The sequence below is a fragment of the Mesoplodon bidens genome (assembly GCF_964165515.1).
Source record: "Mesoplodon bidens genome assembly, chromosome: 11".
Classification (NCBI taxonomy): domain Eukaryota; kingdom Metazoa; phylum Chordata; class Mammalia; order Artiodactyla; family Ziphiidae; genus Mesoplodon; species Mesoplodon bidens.
Window position 1 is genome coordinate 18384205 of NC_138167.1, and position 27056 is coordinate 18411260.

At 36.4% G+C, this 27056-nt stretch overlaps 1 protein-coding gene across 10 annotated transcripts in view; it reads right to left on the bottom strand.

The window, feature by feature from the left end:
• Positions 1-27056, bottom strand: part of SOX5 (SRY-box transcription factor 5) — a 1022130-nt gene that overhangs the window by 85446 nt on the left and 909628 nt on the right. For all 10 annotated transcript variants that reach the window (XM_081248196.1, XM_081248197.1, XM_081248195.1 and 7 more), the window contains one exon: positions 20060-20145. In XM_081248196.1, coding sequence (XP_081104322.1) covers positions 20060-20145 — 86 coding nt within the window. The remainder of the gene's footprint in view (positions 1-20059; positions 20146-27056) is intronic.

Sequence of the window (27056 nt, forward strand, 5' to 3'; positions counted from 1 at the left end):
AATAAGGATTTTCCTAAGCTCTGAGTCAAAGATAGTTTCCAAGACCGGGGTTAAAGGCTTCAAGAGTAAAAAACTTCTTTAATCTGTAGCGACAGAACTCTACTTTCCCTGAAAAAGCGCACAACCATTAAAGATTTTTTTTTTCTTTAGTTGTTTTGTTGTACTGCTAGTACTAATAGACAGCACATGTGATGGGTTAAATTTAAAAAGACTTCTTCCTATGGATTTCCCCCTTATGTTTTCCTTCATTTCTTTCAGCGTAAACCATTAAGGAAATATTGCATATTAATTAGTGTTGGTTATTTGAGTACATTAACATTAAGATGAATTAATCTCAATTTCAAGAGAAATTGGATACAGAATGATAACAGCAGAAGCAAAAATAATCATAGTAGCTAGAGTTCACAGGAAGCTTACTGTGTGCCAGGCCCAGGCCATATCTCTCTGAACCGTCTCAACAACCTTAGGAAATCCATTATTATTTTGTGGAGGAGAACACTAAAGCACAGAGAAAGAAAAAGTCATCGGTCCAAAGTCACACAGGTAAGCAGAGGTTAAAATTCAAGTGTTTTTTTTTGGGGGGGGGGTACGCGGGCCTCTCACTGTTGTGGCCTCTACGGTTGCGGGGCACAGGCTCCGGACGTGCAGGCTCAGCGGCCATGGCTCGCGGGCCCAGCTGCTCTGCGGCATGTGGGATCTTCCCGGACTGGGGCACGAAACCGTGTCCCCTGCATCGGCAGGCGGACTCTCAACCACTGCGCCACCAGGGAAGCCCAAAAATCCAAGTCTTTTAATAGAGTTTATAACTCTTAACCTCTATGCCTTATGAAGCTCTTTTCCGGTCATTCTGATATAGTAGTAGGGTCTGGGGCTTTGGAGCAAAGAGATGAACAAGCCTGGGGAGGGCAATTCTAAGAGTACTTCTGACAGAGACTGGGCTCTTCTGATAGTAACTACATTACTGCAGATGTAGGGTAGGAAGGAATTGAGAAGTACCCGAGGACACGTTTCCTAGCATTTCCATCCTCCTTCCATTTGGCCACTGCCAGTAAATACTGTCTCAGTTTGGTTTTCTTCTCAACTCGTGGTGCTGGGAAAACATTTAAGAGAGAGCTATAATATGGTCAGGCAGACCAGGAAAGGCTTCCCTCTAAATATGATGAGTTAGATATCAGAAGGATGAGATGATGTAACTACATACATGGAGCAGGAAGGAGTATTGGCAGACGGACCCTGTGGTAGAAGAGAACAAGACAAATACAGGGCCTTGGAAGAAGGCCAGTGAGGCTCCAGTGTACTGTGAGAGGTGTTTGGAAAGGTAGATGGGAAGCTAGAACAGTTTAAAAAGAGGAATGATGTAACAAGATTTGCATTTCCACAAGGTTAGTCTCGATATACAATAATATGAAGAACTGATTGGAAGGGTTTGGTTCACCTATAACCCACTTTTACCTAGAATGATGTTGACCTAATCACTTTTTTTTACATGATTTAAAATTGATTCAAAATCAAGTATAGAATAAATCTGGATATAAAATTTTCAACATTTTGAGCCTCATCCTTATTTAAATATTTGCTCTTTTCCGTATAATTTATACTAAGAATTTAATTATATTTTAAAAACTGTATTTTGCTTCAATTCCTTGATTTTTCTAGACCATTTAAAAAAATAAGAAAAACATATTTAAAATTGGCTACTATTTGCACTACCCAAATCACATATTACTCTTAAATCAATTAAAATAACAAAAATACACCTTGCATTTAGAGCGTATTTCGACTTTCATTAGCTCCTCTGATCACAAAAGTCTTCCCTTTCAATTGTGCTGGACATATTTCTCATATATCATTGATGCAGTTCACAGAAATAATCAGTTGTAACTCCTGCTTTCCTGACTTAAATTGATTGATTCATTCAATATTTATTTATTTGGGCACCTATTATGCATCAAGCACTATTCTAGACACTTAGAACATATCAATGAACAGAGATCTCTGCCTTAATGAAAAGAATTTTAATGTTTTTCCCCAAGAAAAATTATAAGACTTAAATCTTCTGTTATATCCGTCCAGTAGTTATCTAATATTTCTCCATATGACACTATATGTTACTTATGATTATAATTGGTAATTTATATATCCCTGATTCTTAACATTTTAAAATATTGTCTTTGAAAGAACTGAAGTCATTCTTAAAAGTAATGATTGAGAGATACATGCTACAACATTGATGAGCCTTGAAAACATTATACTAAGTGAAATCAGCCAGACACAAAAGGACGAATATTGTATGATTCACTTATATGAGGTACACAGAGTAGGCAAATTCATAGAGACAGAAAGTGGAATAGAAGTTACCAGGGGCTGAGGCAAGGCGGTGGGGAATGGGGAATGGGGAGTTATTATTTAATGGGCACAGAGTTTCCATGGGATGATTAAAAAGTTCTGGAAATAAATATTGGTGGTTGGTATACAATACTGTGAAGGAATTTAATGTTACTGAATTGTATACTTAAAAATGGTTAAAATGATAAATTTTATTGTTCTGCATATTTTACCACAATAAAAAAGTATATGATTAAGTGGGCAATAGAAAAATTGTTATATTCCAGTACCACATTAAGCTTCATTTCTTTAAAACAATTTTTCTCCTAATTTGTTCACATGTGTTGGTTCATCTTGTAAATTAACTGAAGAGAACAGATTTAAATGGGGGAAGGAATATTATTTTAAAGTAAAAGGAGATCGGAAATATTACATTCTTCTAAAAAATACTTACTAAAAATCACCCTAGGCTTTGGGAAACAAATATAAAGCAAGAAGAAAAGGCACCTGATTCTAAATCAACCAAATCCAGTAATGCCCCTTTCAAATTAATGGCTGCTCTGAAACAGCAGCTACGAGATCGTGTCGACCCTTCACTCACTGACTTTGCAAAAAGCACAGTATTTGCCAGTCCTACTGTAAAAGATAGTTCTCTCTTCACTTTCCCCACCTACTCCAAAGCTAGCTTCTTTTTCATATCCAGATGATTGTTTATGAGCTCAGTCCTGTTTCAACTGTCACTCTTTACATCAAGGAAAGATAGATGGGACACACCAACCCCAACCTAAATGACCTTTGGATGTGACAAGAGTTTTAGGTCAGCCTTGCTAAATGGAGGCCTTGGTGTATCGAGACATGCCTTGGGGTGAAATTTACAGTGAATTTATTATCTCCCAATGCCCTTTGGACTGCTTCCCACCATCAAACACCATGGCAGCACTTGGAACAGGAAGAAATACATTAACTGGAATCTGATCGTTTTAAAAGGTTACAGCTGCCCAAATATAATTTAATTTCATACTTGCCCTTTGAGGGTTTGGTGTATATTTTCATTTTATGACTGCAAATGATAAAGCTCTTAAGATTCCAGGCAATAAAAAGAGGAAAAAAAAGTATTTTAAGGGTTAGAAGTCTATTCAGTTCATACTCAATGAATGAAGTGACAAATTAGCTTTTTTAAAAAAATCTAACATTTCTCTTTTTTATCTGGACCATCTTTTATTCCTCTTCTGATCCTACACTTCGACGTTTGGTTGAAATCAATATGTGAACACCAGCCTCAGATCTCAGCCAGATTAAAAATTAAAAGGATGATTTAAAAAATGAAGATAAAGTCAATCTGATTTAAAGTGAAAATAGTTTAGTATAGGAAACATATTTTTCATTAGTGTTTCCTCTCACATAATTGGGAAGATTTTCCCATTAAAGTATATCAACATCAAATTGACTTACCATTGATCCAGTACTTTTCTAGTATATTACACTTTCCACAAACGTTAATGAAAGATTCACAAAACCCTCTATAAATGCCACATCACAGCCTTATCAGTTTAATTAGTAAATATTATTACTATTATTTTATCAACAGAGAATAAGAGATATGGTGTTACTAATGCAATAGAATTAATCAGAAAAAAGTCAGACACAAAATTCAGATAAAATCCCCTATAATTTATTATTTTAAGACATCGAAACAAAACAAAACAAAACCCAACTCTTACTCTTTCCCTTTAACTTAATACTTCACCAGAGACTTAACGGTTTTTTAAATATCAATCCAATAGAGTTTGAGGCAACACAGTATTTTGGACTTACTGTTTGTAATGAGAAAAGCCACACTGGTCAAAGGCAACTTAAAGCTGTGTGTGTGCAAATATGCATTCATTCGTCATTCTTTAGTTTAGTCAACAAATATCTCTTGAAAGATACTGAGCTAGTTCCTGTGAAGCTTACACTTTTAAAAAGATTTTTCATATTATTTTAAGAGGGTACTCCTAATATATGAACAGCAAAGAAACACTCAGCATTTAAGTATTATAAAACTTAAACAGGTAATTATAAATATTAACATTTTTATTAGCAAATTTTAATTTCATGTTGACATGTCACTGTTTCAAAAGTATTTTGCATAGCATTTAATCTGCATAACAATCCAGTGGGGCAGGTATTAACATCCCCATTTACAGATTATGAAAATGTAGCCTAGCAAAGTTAAGGAACCTGCCCCGGGTAGCAAATCTAGTGGTTACTGAGACTGAAATGCTCTGTATGGTAATGGGAAACAGTACTTATTCTTTTACTCATTTGTTCAATTATCCCTCTTTCAGTCAACAAATATTAATTAAAGGCCCACCTAAAGTGAGAAAAATGAAAAGGCAAACATTATCCAGGAATCAATTAAAAGGATCTTACTCTCCTCTCTCTAAAGAAGATATAGAAATGGCTAATAAAGCACGTGAAAAGCTGCTCAACATTACTACCCATTAGGGAAGTGCAAACCAAAATCACAATGCAATACCACCTCAAACACATTAGGATCGCTATGCTTAAAATAAACAGTCAAAAAACACAAAAAAATACCAAATGTTCACGAGGATGTGGAGAAATTGGGACCCTTGTGCATTGCTGGTAGAAATGTAAAACAGTGAAGTCTCTAGAAAACATTATGTCAGTCCCTCAAATAATTAAACATAGAATTACGATATGATCCAGCAATCCTATTTCTGGGGATATACCCAAAATACTTGAAAGCAGGGACTAGAACAGATACTTGTACACCCATGTTCACAGCAACATTATTCACAATAGACAAAAGGTAAAAATAGCCCAAATATGTACCAACAGATGAACTGACAAACAAGAGAATATTATTCAGCTTTAAAAAGGAAGGAAATTCTGACACATGCTACAACATGGATGAACCTTGAAGACACTGTGCTAAATGAATAATTCAGACATAAAAGGCCAAATATTGTAGGAGTCCACTTATAACAAGGTATCTTGAATAGATAATTCATAGAGACAAAAAAGTAGAATAGTAGTTATATCAGGGGCTAGGGGTATGGGAAAATCAGAAGTTACTGTTTAAAGGGTATGGACTTTCAGATTGAAATGATGAAGTAGTTCTGGAGATGAGTAGTGGTGATGGTAGTACAACACGTGAAATGTACTTAATGCCATGGAACTGTACCCTTAAAAATGGTTAAAATGGCAAATTTTATGTCATGTATATTTTACTACAATAAAAATAAATATATGTAAGATTAATAAAAACTAGCAAGTTTTGGGTCACAATCAAAAATTTAAAAATAAATTTAAAAGCAGAAAATAAATACTTAAGCCATTACTCCAACAAAGTAAGATGAGAAATTAATACAAAGAAAAAGCCAAATGTTTTCTCTCTTGAGTATGAACTAAGAAATGTTGGATTCAAGGACAGTGGACAGAGCAGAAAGCCATATTAAAATGGCGGGAGTGAAAGAACAGCTATTGAACCGTAAGAGAGCTGGCTTCTCTTGGCTTCAGCTGTCCTGCCAGCCAGGCTGAGACTTCCTGGGCAGGAGATAAGAGAATTCCTTTCCTAGGTGGTCAAAGAGACCAAGGGAATTTTGGGGGTAATAGAACTGTCTTGCGTCCTGATGGTGGTGGTGGTTAAAACTCATAGAACTCTATAACTCAAATATAGTCAAATTTACTGCATGTTATTTTTATAAATTAAAAAGTAAAAAAGACAATCACACATACGAAAAAAGCATCTTGTTCAACAACTCTGACTTATAATTCTTAAACATTTTGACCTTCCTTCCCAAGAAAAAAATCAGGAATAGTGGGATTTCTAACACTGTAAATTATAAAGATTTTAAAAAACACTGCAACATTTAGACTTGATCTTTTTTTTCTGGCTTTGCTCTTTTTTTTTTTTTAATTGGAGTATAATTGCTTTACAATGTTGTGCTAGTTTCTGCTGTACAATGAAGTGAGTCAGCTATATGTGTACATATTATCCCCTCCCTCTTGGACTTCCCTCCCACCACCCCATCCCACCCATCTAGGTCATGACAGAGCACTGAGCTGTATCTCTAATATGTCCATATATGTATAAAGAATGAATACTAAATGGTATAAGTGTGCAGGAGAGCAGGTAGCCAGGGGTCACCACCCATGATCTGAGATAACAAGACTATAAAATACTGATAGTAGACTATTAAACAAACAAAGTGAAAAGCAATTCTCTCCATTTCAGCTGATGTTAAGAAACCAATTGTGCAGTTCTTAGTATAAAAATAAAGAGCTGTGTTTCCACCTCTATGTTGTTCTTTTCCAAGAGAGCTCACACTTTTTTCCTAATCTCTGGAGAGTGGGTGAAAATCAGACTGTTATTAGTGTTATGGTCTCAATGAAAGCTTCCATCATTGATGTGTTCATGGCATTATTGGCTTTATTAATAGAGAAGATGTATTATGGATGAAAATATCTCTAAGCTAGTATCTTCTAAGAACATTTAGAATGTAATCAAATCTATTTGGGTTGAAAAAAAAAGGCCCAGATATATTTTCCTCTGATAGCCTCAATCCTTGCCATTTGGTATTCCCAATTAAAACTCTTCACTCATCTGCTCATATCTGGATTGCTATTATAATTGTTTAACTAATAAGAAAATAGTTCTAAAGGAGATAGTACCTCCATTTTTCACAATTGTGGGAGAATAAAAAAGTAGCTAGAGTCCCAGATTTTGGTGAACAAGAGAGAGGAGGGAAAAACTGAAGAATAGAGAAAAGGGGAAGACTCGTAGAGAAGGATTAACAGAGGGGGCAACTAAAAATGTAGAGAGGAAAAGTTAAAGAAAGAGGGGAGAAAAGGAAGACATAAAAGTAAAAGAGAGAGAGAGAAAAAGATTTTCAATAGGAACAGAGGTAGATTTTTAGAAGTAGGCTCCTGTTTTTAAATCTTTAGCATCCTTAAGGATTAAAAAGTTTACCGTGCCCAACCAGTTGGCTGTGTAATTCAAAATAACACAGCATTCTGATTACTGCTATGAAGCTGTTTTATGTCAAATTGTTACTTATTTATTTATTTCCACATAGCCCTTCTTTTCCTGGGTGTAAGCATGTTGTTAGGTTGTCTATCGGGTAGTCTAGCCCTGGTCTGACCTGCTCAGCTTCCTTCTCCTTCCATGAAGACATAAGAGGAATAATGAAACTTCCAATCTCTTGCCTAATTAGATCTTCAGTGCTAGCTTGACTATTTTCAGGTTTCTAAAGCATTTCTTTTGAATGCCTCAGGCCAATGGTTACTTCAGCACCCTTCTCTCATATTTTCTTTGACAGTACATGAATAAATGTATCAGGAATCAGAGATGTCCACTTGTAAGGTGCAAAGACTCCTTCTGGGGATTTCTGAGGCTCGTGGTTACTTTCATAGTGCTTTGTTTCATTTCCCCCCTTCTTCCATGATATATAGGTAGAACAGCTATACTTATCTGTATTTTAAAAACAATAAAACTCGAGAGCTGGCCAGATTAAATGACTTGAGACCAGACTCACATATCACTTCAGAAGCAGGTTGAGAGCAGGACCCTTATTTGTTAATCCCCTATTTGCTGAACAGTTTGGGAAGTTAGAGGGATCATGATATACCAACTGCTTTGCATGCCTTTATTACGCCCTAACCATCCAGCCCTGCTGTAAAACTCTCCCCATTATAACAAAACACTGTAACTTTCCAATAACATACAGCTTTCCCTTCAAAGGGAAAAGTTTGTTCCATTCACAAATAATTGTCAATGTCATAAAAGCAAAGCTGTGCTAGTAACTCTTATGGAATGGAAAGAAATAGGGAGATACATTCTTTTCATTTTTAGGAAGAACTGAAACAATTTTTGTGTAGTCTTAAATGTAGAACAAAGGTTTTTATATTGAAAGGATATTTTACTTTCATAAAGACTTTCGGCTTGCATTAAACATGGGGGAATGGCTCTCAAAGAGTGTATTCAACCCCAAATTAAATTGAGATGGATTTCTCAACTTGCCATACACCTCTTTACTATAGAATATAATTGCTATATCTTAGAAAAATACTTGCTAACTTGAAATATGGAAGAATTTATTAGGCTCATTTCTGACAGTGGAGAAATCCCTGAATACAGGATATAATGACAAGGATGATAGCAGCTAATGATGGCTGAATGCTTATGCTATACTAAGCATATTGTACATACTATCTCATTTAATCCTCACAACAGCTTTATCATGTAGGAACAAAATTATCACATTTGACAAGGGAAGAAACTGAGACTCAGAGGTATTCAGGAGAGCTCAAGCTCATAACTCATCATACAATAAGTTCCATTTAAATATTATTTATTTGTAAGATTTACTTTAAAACAATTAAAAACAATGTTTTAATGTTTTTTACAAATTGGCAAACATGCTTTAAAGAAAGGAAAAAAAGAATAAGTCATCAGGTCATCCTACGGATTACTGTACTACTATACCAATAAACTACTAGATGGTTACAGTGCAAAGACTGAGCCTATGAAAACTATATATTTTATAGTTTCATACTGCATTTAATGCTAGCTTGGGTCTAAGGTGACACTAAAACATCCAAACTTAAAATTCCCCTGGAAAGAAACCAGATGCAAGATGAATCAAATCAAGATGAGAATAAAAATGAAGAACTTTTAAGGGCCTTTGCTTTTTTTTTTTATTGTTTATTTAAGTGTCATGGCTTATCTTCTATATGTTAACCAAATGTTTTAACTGTACTATTTCTAACAATTTAAGATTCCTTGAAAAACCGAAGAACTAAATTCAGGGGAAAGCTAGTCATCTGTACGAGCTGTATAGACTAGAGCACAGTATAGTAGAGCACAGTATAGTCAAATTTCAGATGGGAACTTATCTTAAAGCGACTATTATAGATGGAGGGACAATATTTTCTGCAGTTCTGCCTCATTCCAAAAAAGGAAGTAATTGTAATGTTAACTATCAAGATTACTTTTTTCATTTTACATTGAAGAAGTTCTAGAATGGCAAAAGCAAGAGAGAACATTGTTGCAATTTCCCTGTTGGAGGTATCAATTCTGCTGGCCCAATGCTCATTGTACCAAATCATTGGGGAGCATACTTTGAGTCTGTTCCTCCATTTCTTCCTGTCTCCTTCCTTTATCCAAGAAGCCGCTGGGTAAGAAAAGGGGGTATGGCATTAAGGGAAAGGTCAGGATTAAGAAAGATGGAGTGATTAAGGATTCCTTTCCCTCCTCCCCTTTCTTTTCATGCCATAAGTTTGGCAGGACAATACTGAGAAACTTCCACAGGAAACAGCAAATCTGAAATATGCTGGGCTGGCTTAAGCTTTTTATCTGAAGGAATCGAATAGGGCTCTATTTTCAAGTCTTGCAAAGTCACCTGCCAACCAAATGTAGCTCAAAATTGTAACATGGTTTTTCTTCTTGGTCTTTCTCTTAGAACATTTCATTCATCACTGCAAAATCTTATCTGCATGATTATATAATCAACTTTTGAATACTATCTTTCTTCTAAGAAGCAAATAAAATATCAACAAGACTTGTAAACAATCTCACTTTGAACCTTTTATGAACAAATAGATATGAAACAGCACACTTCTCTGTTGTTTTGTTTTCTGAATTCCTTGATCTTTCAATAGCTTTTCACAAAAGAATTAATTCACAGAGCACAATCAGTGAACTCGGCAAAATGAAAGCAATTCAGAAGGTTGCCATTGTTACTAATATGCAAATCCTATCTATTGTTTTATTCATCCTTAATTTAAGTCTAAATGCAAAAATAGCAATTTTTCTCCCCTCTTTTTACACAAAACAACTTAAAAGTAATATATATGAATACATGCATTTAAATATTTGTAAGGATACCATGGAAAAATAGGAAGAAACTAGATTTAGCTTTCAGCTGCTAGGATTCCAGGCACACTTCTGTTAATATCTGATTTAGCCAGGTCACTACTTAAAGTCTAAATTGCCTCATCAATAAAATTCAAGAGTTGGAATAGAAGAATGATTTTTAAATTTTATCTTAGCAGCAGAATCTTTTATTCAAACAATCTCAGCCAGTAGAACTCAATCTATAAAACAAATAAAAGTGAATGGTACTGTTTGGTGGCGATTGGAGCCACTTGGACTCCTGTGAACAGTTTGAAACAACTGCTTTTAAAGGTCTCTGAGGTCCTTTTTATTTCAAATAGACTTGTTAGGACAGGAGGTTGTATGACTTTCTTCAAATTCTATTCCACTTTCACACTCCATTCATTCTCTTAAATTTCAAGCTCCTTTATGATCCATCAAGGATTCTTAACTAATTCATCTTTGCATTCCTTATGATGCTTAGCTTAGTCACTTACAAAGAATAAGAATTTGCTGAGTAAATAAAATTTCTGGGATACTATGAGGTTTACAAAATAATTTGCTTCCACATTAAAGTTTGAAAACATAGGAACTATTTCCTTAAAGGAAGTAATTAAAAGTTTATAAATTTTCTCAAATTTCTATGAGAAACAGTTTAGCTCTACAATAAAGGAGTAGAATAAGAGGTAAGATGTCTTAGTGTATATTCTACTAATATATTTAGAAGAAGAGTATGTTTTGAAGGGTTATACCAGAAACTATTTCATATAAAATAATATTTTATATTATTTATTTTAAAATGTGTTATTACATTAAAAGCATCTACGTAAATAACTTATTTTAAACTTTATAAGCTCTTCATTTAGAATAGTTGCTGGCAGCTCATAGAGACAATTAATTTGCATTACATCCAAGGAAAAATAGGACTTGACAGGAGGCATTATTTTCATTTTATAGATATAAATATTGAGATAAAGAGTGAGAAATAGCAAAATTTAGAACACTATACTCCTAAGTAACTACTCGGGCTTTTCTTTTTTTTTTTTTTTTTTTTTGGATAATTAAACTCATTGCCTCCTATAGATTCTTGTGATGGGCCTTAAAGTTATACCACACAGGGGAAAAAAATTGTTTCCTTATGAATAAGACAATGTGCCTCAATTTTACTAACTTGCTTTAGATGCTGAACTGCAAAATAAATCCACATAAGAAAAGTCTGCCAAGTCCTCACTTGCAAGACTGCCTTTAAGCCATAAAAAATAGTTTTAATACCAGCTAATAACATTTATTAATCAACTAATAATACCAAGCATTTATTATTACCTAGGACATAGTATTTCATAAATTGTAATTAATACTTTTATTGCTCTAAGAACTTGATGTATATTATCTCATTTAATTCTCACGATAAGATATCATTTATATCCATAAGTTACAGACAAGAAAACTATGGCATGGAGAGGTTAGGTAACTTGCCCCGAATCACAGAGCTAGTAAATAGCAGAACCACGATTTAAGGCACAGATGGCTGCAAGTACCATCCTTTTAACCATTACATTTTACTGGCTCTCGCTAAATAACAGTGCCTCTTAAAATATTAATCTAAAGATAATGTCTTAATTTAATAATAAAAATTTTTGCTTTAGTCTATGTTCTTTTCCCTCTAATTATCCCCTGCTGAGAGACTAAGTTTTCCTGTATATAATTAATTAACTATGAAGACTTCAGCCCTAGGTTTAACAGTTATATGTGATATAATTTACATATTCCAGCCGCATGCTTTGAGATTTAGCCATACAAATAATGGATAATATTCGTGGATAATATTCAACAGTTTTCTGGTACCACAACCAGAGTTTGTTTCTCTTAAGGAGCATCTGTCTTCATTTGGGTTCTTTAGGCTCAAGATTCTTATTGGTTCTATTAAGGTGATAACTTTTACTTACGTAGAATTTTACTCCTAAGATTGAATTTGTCTTCGTAAGACATTCCTTGAATAAATTAAAGGATACTAGTAACATAAACTAAACCGACAATTAGGTTGAATGACAAATTTCTAATATAAATACAATCTGTGAATCTGAAGAATATTAGTTTCTCTCCCTTCTTATATATAACCAAGACTAGAGAAATGAGTAGTTCTGTTTTTCTTGATAAAAATGAAAAACCTGTATACTTTAAAAATTACAATAAACTGGTATTGTTCCTAGGATTGCATCTACTGTTGGCCTTGAGCCTAGCAATCCTTTTATGTACAGCAATTAGCCTAGAAACATTTTAGAGTAACCTAACCATGTTTTGATTAAGAGAACACAGAATGCCATTGAGGAATGGGCATGAACTTGTGACCAGGAAACCTGGCACTGATAAATAGTTTATATTACTTTAGTGCAGGCAATGGGAGGACTTCAAATACAATTTTAAACTTTACCATTGGATTGGTAATTACAATAAAAATGGGTAGTGTGGAAAAGCACACGTGTACTGATGTTTCTGTTAGCATGTAATGAGACAACATGAAGCCGCTGGAAACAAGGAAATACAGAAATAGCATGAAAAAGACACTGCTGGTACCGTCTCCATTGCCCAAATGTCAAACAGCTCCCGGGAACCCTAGGGGTGGTAATAACTATGGAAGTAGTTCCTACTAGGTTTTTCCTTAAAGGAGATTCTTGAACACTGCTGGGTTCTGACTCTAGCCCATATGGGCCTGGAAAAGTCAGAGAAAATGTTGGCTGCACTTTTTCAGGCCTATTTGCATATGTTCTTTAGTATGCAGAATGTCTCTGTATATAATTTAATTGTTGTTGGTTTTTTTTTTTTTGCCTCTATTAATACATATGCAAATGACTCACACTTGCAGCTGTGCTGTCTTAATCATATGTGTGCTTCTGTCTGTCTGCCCTGCAGGCTCAGGGTCGAAGAGAGAGGAAAAGAGGGAATTCATTCTTTTAACCTGCAAGAAAACTCACTCATGCAGACAGAAGTCTGAGAGCAAACAACACACCAGGGTTGCAGCTGAAACGTTGAGCAGTTGATCATTTTTCACCCTGTATGGAAATGACTGTGACCTAAGAGTTAAACTGCATAGTAGAGTGTCTAGGTAGGTAAAGATGAATACTTTACAGGTATTCATCCTTGTAAGTAACTCCTTCAATAAGAAGGTAAAAAGCCTCATATCTAGACCTCTCCACATGGTTATTTCTTCGTTATTGATTTTCTAGGGGTTTCTCTTGGTCAGACGCATAAAGCCATGCTCACCTACAAGGCTCTGGGAAATATGAAACATTTATCTGTGTCCTGTCATAATTATTGACCTCCTTCAGAGAATGGCAGGAGGCTGATAAACTTCATTTTTTCATCTACATCTACCTTGATGTTACTCTCCATCAGATAGAAATTGAAGCCCTTTCCACAATAACTTCCACGTACCTTTGATAGCTAGGAAAAATGATTGATTTTAGTTGATATTTTGTATAATTCATTCTCTCCTGTGATCACATGTCACCTATCATATTCTCTATCCCAGAGGATTCATGTTATTGATATTACTGGTTGTTGGAACTGTAGCGCTATGTGATTTCATTTATGACAATTTGCAATTTTGAGTCTTTATTCCAAAAATATTATTATGCATTTTAAAAATAATCCTACTAAAATCAGTAAAAGGTGAATTAATTCAATAAAAAATTCTTGAATGAAAGCTACTTGCTTAGTTGAGTAAAATATGACCATCCAAAAAGAATTTCAATCTTTTTTCCCCCTGCTTATCACTATTAATCATTGGTTGGAGTCGACATTTTTGGCTTCCTATAGGTAGAACAGGTGGCAACCATCTTTTGGCCAACACAAATACAGTATTTATAAAGTGAGAAATAAGTGGATAAATATTTCCTTTTAATTTCCAATCTTAGAAGCCTTGTTAAAAAACAGAAATAGGATACACTGCAAATCTTACTATTAAAAAGTTCACGATGCCCATTAAGTAAAATGCAAATTAATGACAATGAATATGAGAAATAAATGTTAGATGGACTGCTGCCATCATTTGGTTTCATTAATTAGAAACAGACAATTTGCTTAGCTGATTTTATCTAGTCACAAATATCCAAAAGATTCAAAGTGTAAGTTATTTTGCTTAAATAATTAGACTCACTTCTTCATATTGCAATGAAGCTAGATTAGTTTTCTGTATAAGTTAATCTCCCTCCTTTAAAAAGAGACAATATTAGGAGAACATATATCAAAAGGCATCCTTGGCTCTTAGAAGAAAAATAAGTAGTCTGAAGAGGAAGGGGAAAGAAAAAAGAGAAGAGGAGGAAAAAAGAGAAGGGGGTAAACAGTATATGAGATTGCTAATTGGCTAGTTACTAGTATTTTGATAATATACCTTTCCATTATTTAGAAATAATTTCCTTTAGTGTTGTATTGGCAAGGTGAGTCATACTGAGTCAAAAGCACCTCTATCAATTCATAGTCTCATCTACGCCTGTACATCCGTTAACGAACAACACAGGAATAAACTAATGTTGAAATGTTTGGTCTTTTTTTTTTTTTTTTTTTGCAAATTATAACTTTAAAGGAATTACACAAACTGTAATAAATGCTAAAACACACTCTTTATGCAGCAGCCCAAGGTTACAAATAAGATAAAGGGAAGAAGGAACAGAAGAGATAGAGCTACAGATTTCTCATATACTAAGAATCTTTTAATAAGGGTTAAAAATATAATGTTCCCTGGTATTTAAATTAATATCATTTTTTCCAGAAATTAATCATACACTGCTTTGTTATTTTATTAAAAATGATTATGACCATTAGCTCATGATAGTTTCTTCATTTTATTCCTATGTACTGAGCACCAGCTACTTGCTAGGCATTCCCCCCCCCCACCCCAGCACGTGGGATACATTATGATACATTATTGGACAACAACAACAACAAAATGACACTCCCTGCTCTGGTGGAGTTTAGAGAATATTTGAAACAGGCAGACAATAAATAAGGAACATAATATGTAAGTTACACAGTATGTTTGAAGATGACAAGTGCTATAGAAAAAAAGCAGAATAAGGGAAATAGGAAGTGTGGTACCTCTGGGAGGGTTATTTTATGATTTCGAGCGGTTAGTTAGACTAAGTCTAGGAGAGATGACATTAGAGCAAATTCTTGAATGAGGTGAATTAGCCTTCCAGGCAGAGGAACAGGTCATGCCAAACTCTAAGGTGGGAGCATACTTCAGCAAGTCAAGGGACAGAAAAGAGTCTAGTGTAGTCGCAGCACACTGAACGAGGTAGTGTGGAGCAGACCTATCATAAACATAATTTTAAAATACTGCAGTGCCAAACATGGTACCAGGCACGTAGTGTTTTCATAAGGATGAAAATTAATTTATAAGAAATTAATCATTTATATTCAGCTTAATTCCACGACTTCAAAGAAGAGTAGCTAGTTAACAAACAAAACTAGATAATTTATTTTAAGCGTAATCTTTTTTTTTTTTTTTGCGGTACACGGATCTCTCACTGTTGTGGCCTCTCCCGTTGCGGAGCACAGGCTCCAGACACGCAGGCTCAGCGGCCATGGCTCACGGGCCCAGCTGCTCCGCGGCATGTGGGATCTTCCCTGACCGGGGCACGAACCCGCGTCCCCTGCATCGGCAGGCGGACTCTCAACCACTGCGCCACCAGGGAATCTTAAGATTCCTTCTTCACCCTTTCATTTAATGGGTATTTACTGAGCTCATTAAATATTTCAAGCATTGGTTAAGTGCAAACGATGGTGAGTCAGTAATTTCATAGATTTTGCCATCTGGTAGAAGCCAGAAAGTAGGATTTAAAACATATTCTATAAGTGCTATGAGAGGGGAAATACAGTGTGCTCCCAGCATATATAAGACCTACATTAATCAAGACTTGGGGACAATGAAGACTTCCCTGAAAAAGTGAGGTTTTGACTTGCAACCTCAGGGGTAAGTAGGAGTCTGCTTGGTAAAAAAAAAGGTGGGTAATAGGGTTCCTGAAAGAGAAAACATCACGTGTAAAGATCCGGAGGGGAGAGAGAACTTGAAAACACCAAGGTGTAATTTAAGGTATTTAAGTAGGAGAAGGACATGATCAGATTTTCTAAAATCTTAAAGATCATTCTGACAAACATATAGTAGAGAGTACACTGAAGGGGCAAGATGAAGAAAGAAAGGGCAGTTCAGGGCTACTGTGGTAAATTATGGAAGCAATGAGGGTAGCCTGACCCACTGAGTGACAGTATCGGGCAAAGGAACAGATGGATTTTTGATGTATTTAGTAGGTAGAATGAATAGATAGATAATGAATGAATAGGTCCAGAAGAAGAGGGAAGAAGAGAAGTTGAACATAGTGCTCATGGTTTCTGGGGTTAAGCCATTTGCTAAGGCCAGAAGATGAACAGGTCTGGGGGCAAGGAAGAGAATTGGTGAGGCCCATCTTGTAGTCAGTTTATCGTGCATGTAACGTCTGTATTTCCTCTTGGTAGCCAACAAATAGTTGGCTATATGGATCTGAAGCTCAAGAAAGACTTAAAAGCTCTGGAAAAAGCTCAGAGGAGACAAGGATAGATATTTTGTTATAAAAGAAAGAAATAAAATGGTGCCTGGGCACAACATGTTAATTTGTATGTTTTATATACATAATCCAGATTAAGCCATTTTCTCTATATAAATAAAAAATAAATATTTGACAATGCTTATACTATTTTAACTGCTCCTAAAAGTATGCAGAGTAAGGTGATTTTTTAATGTATTTTTTTTGCATAGTAAGTGTTTTATTATTTTATCCAGGAACATGAAGTGATAAAGTAATAAATAGTGGTTTAATTTAAAACATGTCATTTTGGTTTTCTTTTAAGACAATTGTAATCATTATTTCTTCTTTAATAAAAGCCCTGGTTATTGGTTTTACTTAATATTATCCAAGTGTGAACAATTGCATGTAAATGATTATTTCAAAAGAAAACACAAATGGTAGGTAAACAAAGTCAACCATGAGTAGAAATATATTTATAGGGTCCTTTCTTGGATCTAGATGTTCAAAAAGAGAAGACTGAATTAACATGCATCTGTGTAAAGAGGTATGAAATAGACAATGCAGAGTGTGAAGTAGATAGCCGTCATGAATACTGCTGTCTCCTTCAGTATTGCATATAGAGGATTTGTATTAGTACCAATTAATCAGCATTATTGTTATAATTGTATTAGCAGGTTACTAAGTTAGCAAATGTCCTAAGAAGGGCAATGTCTCCAAAGTTTAAAATAAAATCTCCTGTACTTGGAAAAGCAAGTATAATTGCTTTAAAACCATGGATTTTGGACTCTGTGATCCAGATTTCTTCTTTGTCAAATGGAGTTATTAATACATAACAAAAAGTGTTGTAATAAGAATTAAATGAGAAATCTTTGTGTGAAAGCCTTACCAGAGAAACTAGCATAAGAACCTAGGACTGCATCTCAGTAATTGAAAGAGAATCTTAGTAACTAAAAAGGACTCAAAAGTGAAGACTACTTCAGGTATCATTAAGCGATGGAAAATGGAGATTTAGCAGTATAATTCAAAGCAGAGTATGGAGAAAATTAAAACTGGCTCATACATTATACTCCACTGAGATGAAACTTCTCAGAAGTAGGTTCACAAGATTGGGGTGAATGCTGGGTTAGCGTTAAGATAAGACTTCTGACTAGGCATTGTAGTTAGCTTTTCTCTGACCTGTCTGGGAAGGTTTGTGGAGAAGAAAAGAATTTGGATGCTATTTTAATGCAAGGGGAGGGAGAGTATTACAGGTCTCCTTTGCAGCTGGGGGAAAGGTGAAGTCAAGATTAGGGATCTGTGAATACAGTGTTAGGAATAGGAGTAGGAAAGTAGGTTGGTGTAGGCACCCTAGGAAAGGTGAGAGTAAGTCCACTAAAAGAAAAGCCAGATTCTCTGCCATGACATGCATTTGGAATATGTGTTTGGGTTTGAGTATTGTTTTCTACTCATGAGCAAAAAGTCCGTGTGTGTGTGTGTGTGTGGTTTTGTGTTTGTGTTTTAATAGTAGCCAATGGCTTATCATGAAAGAGTTAAGATTATTAGTTTTCTTGTTGTACCGCAGCGTTGATTTACTGAGATCCTAACAAAACTCATTTATATTAATGGGTACAATGCCACTTACACAAAATACACAAAATATCCCATTTATAGATCAAATTATAGTTGAGGCAAAAGCAGATATGTTTGGTGTCTTTTTCCTTGTTTTCTGATCAACAAATTGTTTTGTATCTTTAAATTTTAACAGAATCTGATATCACATTATAAGGGCAGAAATAAAACTTAATTTGTGTCAAACAGTCTAATACTATCTTTATAGAAAAATAAGTTTGGACTGCTGCCTAACAAAGCTACCTTCTACTAGAATTCTACAATGAAACATAGGAGATGCCTCCAACTTGCCCTCACTCCCTCTCACCACTAATCCAATGGTGAAAGGAAATGAGAATGTCTAATTTGTTTTGAGAACTGACAGCTTAGATCTCTAAACCTCCTATTTTCCACATTCAAATCTATTGCTGGATATTCTTCCCTCTTCCTTTAATCCCACTACTCTTTTTAGTTTTACTTATTATAGCCACTTCTCTGTATTGTAGTTATTTCTCAGATTTCAAAAGCTAACAAATGTTGTTACTTTTATTGTCCCCATGGCTCCAACAGGTTATTTCCAAGGTTATTTCCAGCTCAAAGAAACAGACACTAACACTGTAGCTTTCAGAGAAAAGGCAGAATAGGAATGGGTGTGATTAACCTCTGTAGAACACAGTATGTCTCAGTTCCTCCTGTGAGACTCAACTGGTGTCTCAGAACCCCACCAGGTCTGACAACTCTCTGTGCTGACCAGATGTAACTGTCTCTTGATGCTACAATTTAAAACTATATTTTCCTTATAGGCTAGGTTCATCTGTCATGACAATGCACTTTCATGAATACAACTTAATTTTATTAAGCATGAGTGCTTTATACTTGGCTTTAACGGCATACTGCGTCTTTCAGGCAAAGGAAAATATAAAACTTCTCACAAGGGGAGATTAATCCTATTATTGGATGATTTGTTATTCCCATTACCTGTGTAACTATAAAGTCCATAACAACAGAAACTAGGGTAGTAGGATGCTGATTCAAAGATTTAAACAGTTAATGAAAGATAACTTTAATATAATCTAATTGATATTCGTTCCAACTCCAGAGACAAAATTTCTAAAATCACTTGGACATCTGGTAAAGTTAGCACTGACATTCACGGATATATGGGAATATGTCTTCTGCCGAGCTAAAAAAGGTCTTAATTAGGATGTCTGGATAAAGTTGTGCTCATTTAGGCACCTGCTTATTTGGTCTACTTATCCTTGCTTATCCAACTGAGCTGGCATTAGCAGGAGAATAAAGAGTGCTTCAAAAACACTGGGCATCTTGAACAATTTTAAATGTAATTTTTGTAAGCTATCTTGATCCATAAGTATCTGAATATCTTTTGTAGTTTTTTTGTTCTTTTTATCTTGGTGAGGACCATTCTGTGATGAAATTATGGCATACAGTAAGCAAAGCAAAACTACAGCTCATTTTGTTAAATCATACCAGGCAATAAAAAAATTACAATAAACTGTCTTTAGTACAGAAAACAGGGCTAAAAATTAAAAGAACCAACTTTGGGTTAAGAATCAGTAGACATAAATTCAAAAACAAAAAATGTGAGACAAATATCACTAGTCAGTTTTATTTTGCGTTAACACGATAATAGCTGTTTTCGATATTTACTTAACCTTTGTCTCTGGTGTATTGTTTCCCGACTTACCTGCAGTTGGAGTGGGCCTAAGCCTGGTGTTGCTGCAGCAGCAGCTGCCATGGTAGTTGGGATCAGCTGTACAGGGTAAGGGTCACCTACGTAAGAGAATAATAGAGGCGTCAGCACCTTTTATCTACTCTCCACCTGCAAATTAAACTCATGCATTCACTCTTTCCAAAAGCCTTCTTTTGTGTGCCTTTCTGAGGCCTAATGAAAAGCTCTATTGTGCAGCTTTTTACTAACACTCTTTTCACAATTCTGGCTGAGAGAGGAATGTGAATAAAAGGCACAAGCAATTAAGGCGGAAACCTCATCCTTTTTTCATGATGTATTTAGGAAAATGGGAGGAAAGAGTGCGCATTGATCAGAGGGCTGCACTTTATAACACACACACACACACGCACACACACACACACCTGATAATCTTGATATGAGCATACCAACTCCTCAGCAAATATATAATGTTATTATAAAAGGAACTTAACTAAACTTAATTCTATTTTAACAAAGTAAACTCTAAAGATTTAGGCCAAGTAGCTTATCTTTTTAATGCTATGTTACAGTCTTGATTCAAATAACCTGTGGACAAATTCATCATAAAGAAAACATTTAATGCATTTTTTAAAGTTATATAAAATATTGGTATCTCTATTATTCCAGAGACAAATGTTTAAAAATATATACTATAAGGAAAGCAGAAAATAGATGGTTTTTCCCCAAGGGATTTCTCTTTGTGGGAATATCTAAAAAACTAAAATTTTAGTAATTTAAAATTAAACTTTTAATATAGATGATCTATAAAAATATAGAGAGACACACAAACATATATTCACATACAGAAGATTATAATGTACGTTTTTGATGTGAATAAAGAATTTTTTCCTCTTAGTAAAGACGTACCTCAGACTTTTTGCACAGAGCCCAGTGATATGCTAACAGATATGAACACTGTTAGTTGTTTGAAATATAACCATAGCAAAACTGTAAAATAATTATTGATATAAGAACAATTTTCTAATATACAAAGCTTTGTGTAGAACTATAATTTGTGAAAAGCTTGTTGAATGTCAAATGTATGGAAATATAACTGAAAACAATAGTTAATATATTCATTCAAAAATATTTACTGAGGGATCCCCTGCGCTCGAGAGGCCCGCGCTGCCATGGCCACCTGTGGAAGCAGCGAGTTGCGACCAAAGCTCCCTGGCCACAAAGGGCCCTGGGCCTCCGGGTCCTGGCGTCACACCAACTCTGCTGTTTCTCAATAAGCAAAACGTGGTCCCAGCACTATTGTTGAAAATACTACTCTTTTCCACACTGAATAGTCTTGGCACCCTTGTCAAAAATCAATTGATCAGAGGACCTTCAAGATGGCGGAGGAGTAAGACGTGGAGATCACCTTCCTCGCCACAAATACATCAGAAATATATCTACACGTGGAACAAGTCCTACAGAACACCTACTGAACGCTGGCATACGACCTCAGACGTCCCAAAAGGCAAGAAACTCCCCACGTACCTCGGTAGGGCAAAAGAAAAAAGAATAAACAGAGACAAAAGGATAGGGACGGGACCTGCACCAGTGGGAGGGAGCCGTGAAGGAGGAAAGGTTTCCACACACTAGAAGCCCCTTCGTGGGCGGAGACTGCGGGTGGCGGAGGGGGAAGCTTCGGAGTAGCGGAGGAGAGCACAGCAACAGGGGTGCGGAGGGCAAAGCGGAGAGATTCCCGCACAGAGGATCGGTGCCGACCTGCACTCACCAGCCCGAGAGGCTTGTCTGCTCACCCGCCGGGGTGGGCGGGGCTGGGAGCTGAGGCTTGGGCTTCGGTCGGAGCGCAGGGAGAGGACTGGGGTTGGCGGCATGAACACAGCCTGAAGGGACTAGTGCGCCACAGGTAGCCGGGAGGGAGTCCGGGAAAAAGTCTGGACCTGCCGAAGAGGCAAGAGACTTTTTCTTCCCTCTTTGTTTCCTGGTGCACGAGGAGAGGGGATTAAAAGTGCTGCTTAAAGGAGCTCCAGAGACGGGTGCGAGCCGAGGCTAACAGCACGGACCCCAGAGACGGGCCTGGGACGCTGGGGCTGCTGCTGCCGCCACCAAGAAGCCTGTGTGCAATCACAGGTCACTATCCACACCTCCCCTTCTGGGAGACTGTGCAGCTGACCACTGCCAGGGCCCGGTGATCCAGGGACAACTTCCCCAGGAGAACACACAGCATGCCTCAGGCTGGTGCAACATCACACCGGCCTCTGCTGCCTGCAAGCTTGCCCCGCATTCCATACCCCTCCCCACCTCCGGTGCCAAATCCAAAGCTGAACTCCAGAAGCTGTGCCAACAAAGAAGAGGAAGGGAAATTTCTCCGTGCAGTCTCAGAAGCAGCGGATTAAATCTCCAGAATCAACTTGATGTACCCTGCATCTGTGGAATACCTGAATAGACAATGAATCAACCCAGAATTGAGGTGGTGGATTTTGGGAACAACTGTAGGCTTGGCGTTTGCTGTATGTGACTGACTAGTTTCTGATATTTATGTTTATCTTAGTATAGTTATTAATGCTTGTTATCATTGGTGGATTTGCTTATTGGTTTGGTTGCTATCTTTTTTTTAAATTACTTTTTAAATTTTTTTATTTTAATAATACATTTTTTATTTTAATAACTTTTATTTTACTTATTTATTTCTTTTTTTTCTGCCTTTTCTTCTGAGCCGTGTGGCTGACAGGGCCTTGGTGCTCTGGCCGGGTGTCAGGCCTCAGCCTCTGAGGTGGGAGAGTCAGATTCAGGACACTGGACCACCAGAGACCTCCCAGCCCCACGTAATATCAAACGGCGAGAGCTCTCCCAGAGATCGCTGTCTCAACGCTAAGACCCAGCTCCACTCAACAACCAGCAAGCTCCCGTGCTAGAGTCCATGCAAAACAACTAGCAAGACAGGAACACAACCCCACCCATTAGCAGAGAGGCTGCCTAAAATCATAATAAGTTCATAGACACCCCCAAACACACCACCGGACGCGGTCCTGCCCACCAAAAAGACAAGCTCCAGCCTCATCCACCAGAACACAGGTACCAGTCCCCTCCACCAGGAAGCATACACAACCCACTGAAACAACCTTCGCCACTGGGGGCAGATACCAAAAACAACGGGAACTATGAACCTGCAGCCTGCGAAAAGGAGACCCCAAACACAGTAAATTAAGCAAAATGGGAAGACAGAGAAACACACAGCAGATGAAGGAGCACGGTAAAAGAAATCAGTTAACAGCTGATCTTTCAGCAGAAACTCTGCAAGCCAGAAGGGAGTGGCAGGACATATTTAAAATGATGAAAGGGAAAAACCTACAACCAAGATTACACTAACCAGCAAGGATCTCATTCAGATTCAATGGAGAAATTAAAACCTTACAGACAAGCAAAAGCTAAGAGAATTCAGCACCACCAAACCAGCTTTACAACAAATGCTGAAGGAACTTCTCTAGGCAGGAAACACAAGAGAAGGAAAATACCTACAATAACAAACACAAAACAATTAAGAAAATGGTAATAGGAACATACATATTGATAACTACCTTAAATGTAAATGGATTAAATGCTACAACCAAAAGACAAAGACTCATAGACTGGTTGAATGGATACAAAAAAAAGGACCTGTATATATGCTGTCTACAAGAGATCCACTTCAGACCTAGGGACATATACAAACTGAAATTGAGGGGATGCTAAAAGATGTTCCATGCAAATGGAAATCAAAAGAAAGCTGGAGTAGGAATTCTCATATCAGACAGAATAGACTTTAAAATAAAGACTATTACAAGACACAAAGAAGGACACTACATAATGATCAAAGGACCAATCCAAGAAGAAGATATAACAATTGTAAATATTTATGCACCCTGGCTTCCCTGGTGGCGCAGTGGTTGAGAGTCCGCCTGCCGATGCAACGGACACAGGTTCTTGCCCTGGTCCAGGAAGATCCCATATGCTGTGGAGCAGTGGGGCCTGTGAGCCATGGCCACTGAGCCTGCGCGATCAGAACCTGTGCTCCGCAATGGGAGAGGCCACAATAGTGAGAGGCCCACGTACCACAAAAAAAAAAAAAAAAAAAAAAAAAAAAATGTATGCACCCAACATAGGAACACCTCAATCCATAAGGCAAATGCTAACAGCCATAAAAGAAGAAATAAACATAACACAATAATAGTAGGGCACTTTAACACCCCATGTTCACCAGTGGACAGATCATCCAAAATGAAAATAAATAAGGAAGCATAAGCTTTAAATGACACACTAAACAGGATGGACTTAATTGATACTTAAAGGACATTCCATCAAAAAGAAAACAAAACAGAATACACTGTCTTCTCAAGTGCTCATGGAACACTCTCCAGGATAGATCATATCTTGGGTCACAAATCAAGCCCTGGTAAATTTAAGAAAATTGAAATCGTATCAAGTATCTTTTCCCACCACAATGCTATAAGACTAGATACCAATTACAGGAAAAAAAAACTGTCAAAAATACAAACACATGGAGGCTAAACAATACACTACTAAACAACCAAGAGATCACTGAAGAAATCAAAGAGGAAATGAAAAATACCTAGAAACAAATGAAAATGAAAACACGATGACCCAAAACCTACAGAATGCAGCAAAAGGAGTTCTAGAGGGAAGTTTATAGCAATACAATACTACCTCAAGAAACAAGAAACATCTCAAATAAACAACCTAACCTTATATCTAAAGCAATTACAGAAAGAGAACAAAAGAACCCCAAAGTTAGCAGAAGGAAAGAAATCATAAAGATCAGATCAGAAATAAATGAAAAAGAAATGAAGTAAACAATAGCAAAGATCAATAAAACTAAAAGCTGGTTCTTTGAGAAGATAAACAAAATGGATAAACCACTAGCCAGACTCATCAAGAAAAAAAGGGAGAAGACTCAAATCAACAGAATTAGAAATGAAAAAGGAGAAGTAACAACTGACACTGCAGAAATACAAAGGATAATGAGAAATTACTACAAGCAACTATATGCCAATAAAATGGACAACCTGGAAGAAATGAACAAATTCTTAGAAAAGCACAACCTTCCAAGACTGAACCAGGAAGAAATAGAAAATATAAACAGACCAATCACAAGCAATGAAATTGAAACTGTGATTAAAAATCTTCCAACAAACAAAAGCCCAGGACCACATGGCTTCACCAATGAATTCTATCAAACACTTAGAGAGGAGCTAACACCTATCCTTCTCAAACTCTTCCAAAATATAGCAGAGGGAGGAACACTCCGAAACTCATCCTATGAGGCCACCATCACCCTGATACCAAAACCAAAGATTTCACAAAAAAAGAAAACTACAGGCCAATATCACTGATGAACATAGATGCAAAAATCCTCAACAAAATACTAGCAAACAGAATCCAACAGCACATTAAAGGGATCATACACCATGATCAAGTGGGGTTTATTCCAGGAATGCAAGGATTCTTCAATATAAGCAAATCAATCAATGTGATACACCATATTAACAAACTGAAGGAAAAAAACCAAATGATCATCTCAATAGATGCAGAAAAAGCTTTTGACAAAATTCAACACCCATTTATGATAAAAACCCTCCAGAAAGTAGGCATAGAGGGAACTTACATCAACATAATAAAGCCCATATATGACAAACCCACAGCCAACATTGTTCTCAATGGTGAAAAACTGAAACCATTTCCACTAAGATCAGGAACAAGACAAGGTTGCCCACTCTCACCACTATTATTCAACATAGTTTTGGAAGTTTTAGCCACAGCAACCAGAGAAGAAAAAGAAATAAAAGGAATCCAAATCAGAAAAGAAGAAGTAAAACTGTCACTGTTTGCAGATGACATGATAATATACATAGAGAATCATAAAGATGCTACCAGAAAACTACTAGAGCTAATCAATGAATCTGGTAAAATAGCAGCATACAAAACTAATGCACAGAAATCTCTTGCATTCCTATACACTAATGATGAAAAATCTGAAAGAGAAATTAAGGAAACACTCCCATTTACCACGGCCACAAAAAGAATAAAATACCTAGGAATAAACTTACCTACGGACACAAAAGAACTGTATGCAGAAAACTATAAGACACTGATGAAAGAAATTAAAGATGATACAAACAGATGGAGAGATATACCATGTCCTTGGATTGGAAGAATCAATATTGTGAAAATGACTCTACTACCCAAAGCAATCTACAATTCAATGCAATCCCCATCAAACTAGCAATGGCATTTTTCACAGGACTAGAACAAAAAGTTTCACAATTTGTATGGAAACACAAAAGACCCTGAATAGCCAAAGCAGTCTTAAGAAAGAAAAGTGGAGCTGGAGGAATCCAGCTCCCTGACTTCAGACTATACTACAAAGCAACAGTAATCAAGACAGTATGGTAATGGCACAAAAACAGAAATACAGATGAATGGAACAGGATAGAATGCCCAGAGATAAACCCACACACATATGGTTATCTTATCTTTGATAAAGGAGGCAAGAATATACAATGGAGAAAACTCAGCCTCTTCAGTAAGTGGTGCTGGGAAAACTGGACAGCTACATTTAAAAGAATGAACACTCCTTAACACCATACACAAAAATAAACTCAAAATGGATTAAAGACCTAAATGTATTGCCTGGCACTATAAAACCCTTAGAGGAAAACATAGGCAGAACACTCTATGATATAAATCACAGTAAGATCCTTTTTGACCCACCTCCTAGAGAAATGGAAATAAAAACAAATGTAAACAAATGGTAGCTAATGAAACTTAAAAGCTTTTGCACAGCAAAGGAAACCATAAACAAGACAAAAAGCCAACCCTCAGAATGGGAGAAAACATTGGCAAACAAAGCTACTGACAAAGGATTAATCTCCAAAATATACAAGCTGCTCACACAGTTCAATACCAAAAAAACAAACAATCCAATCCAAAAATGGGCTAATACCTAAATAGACATTTCTCC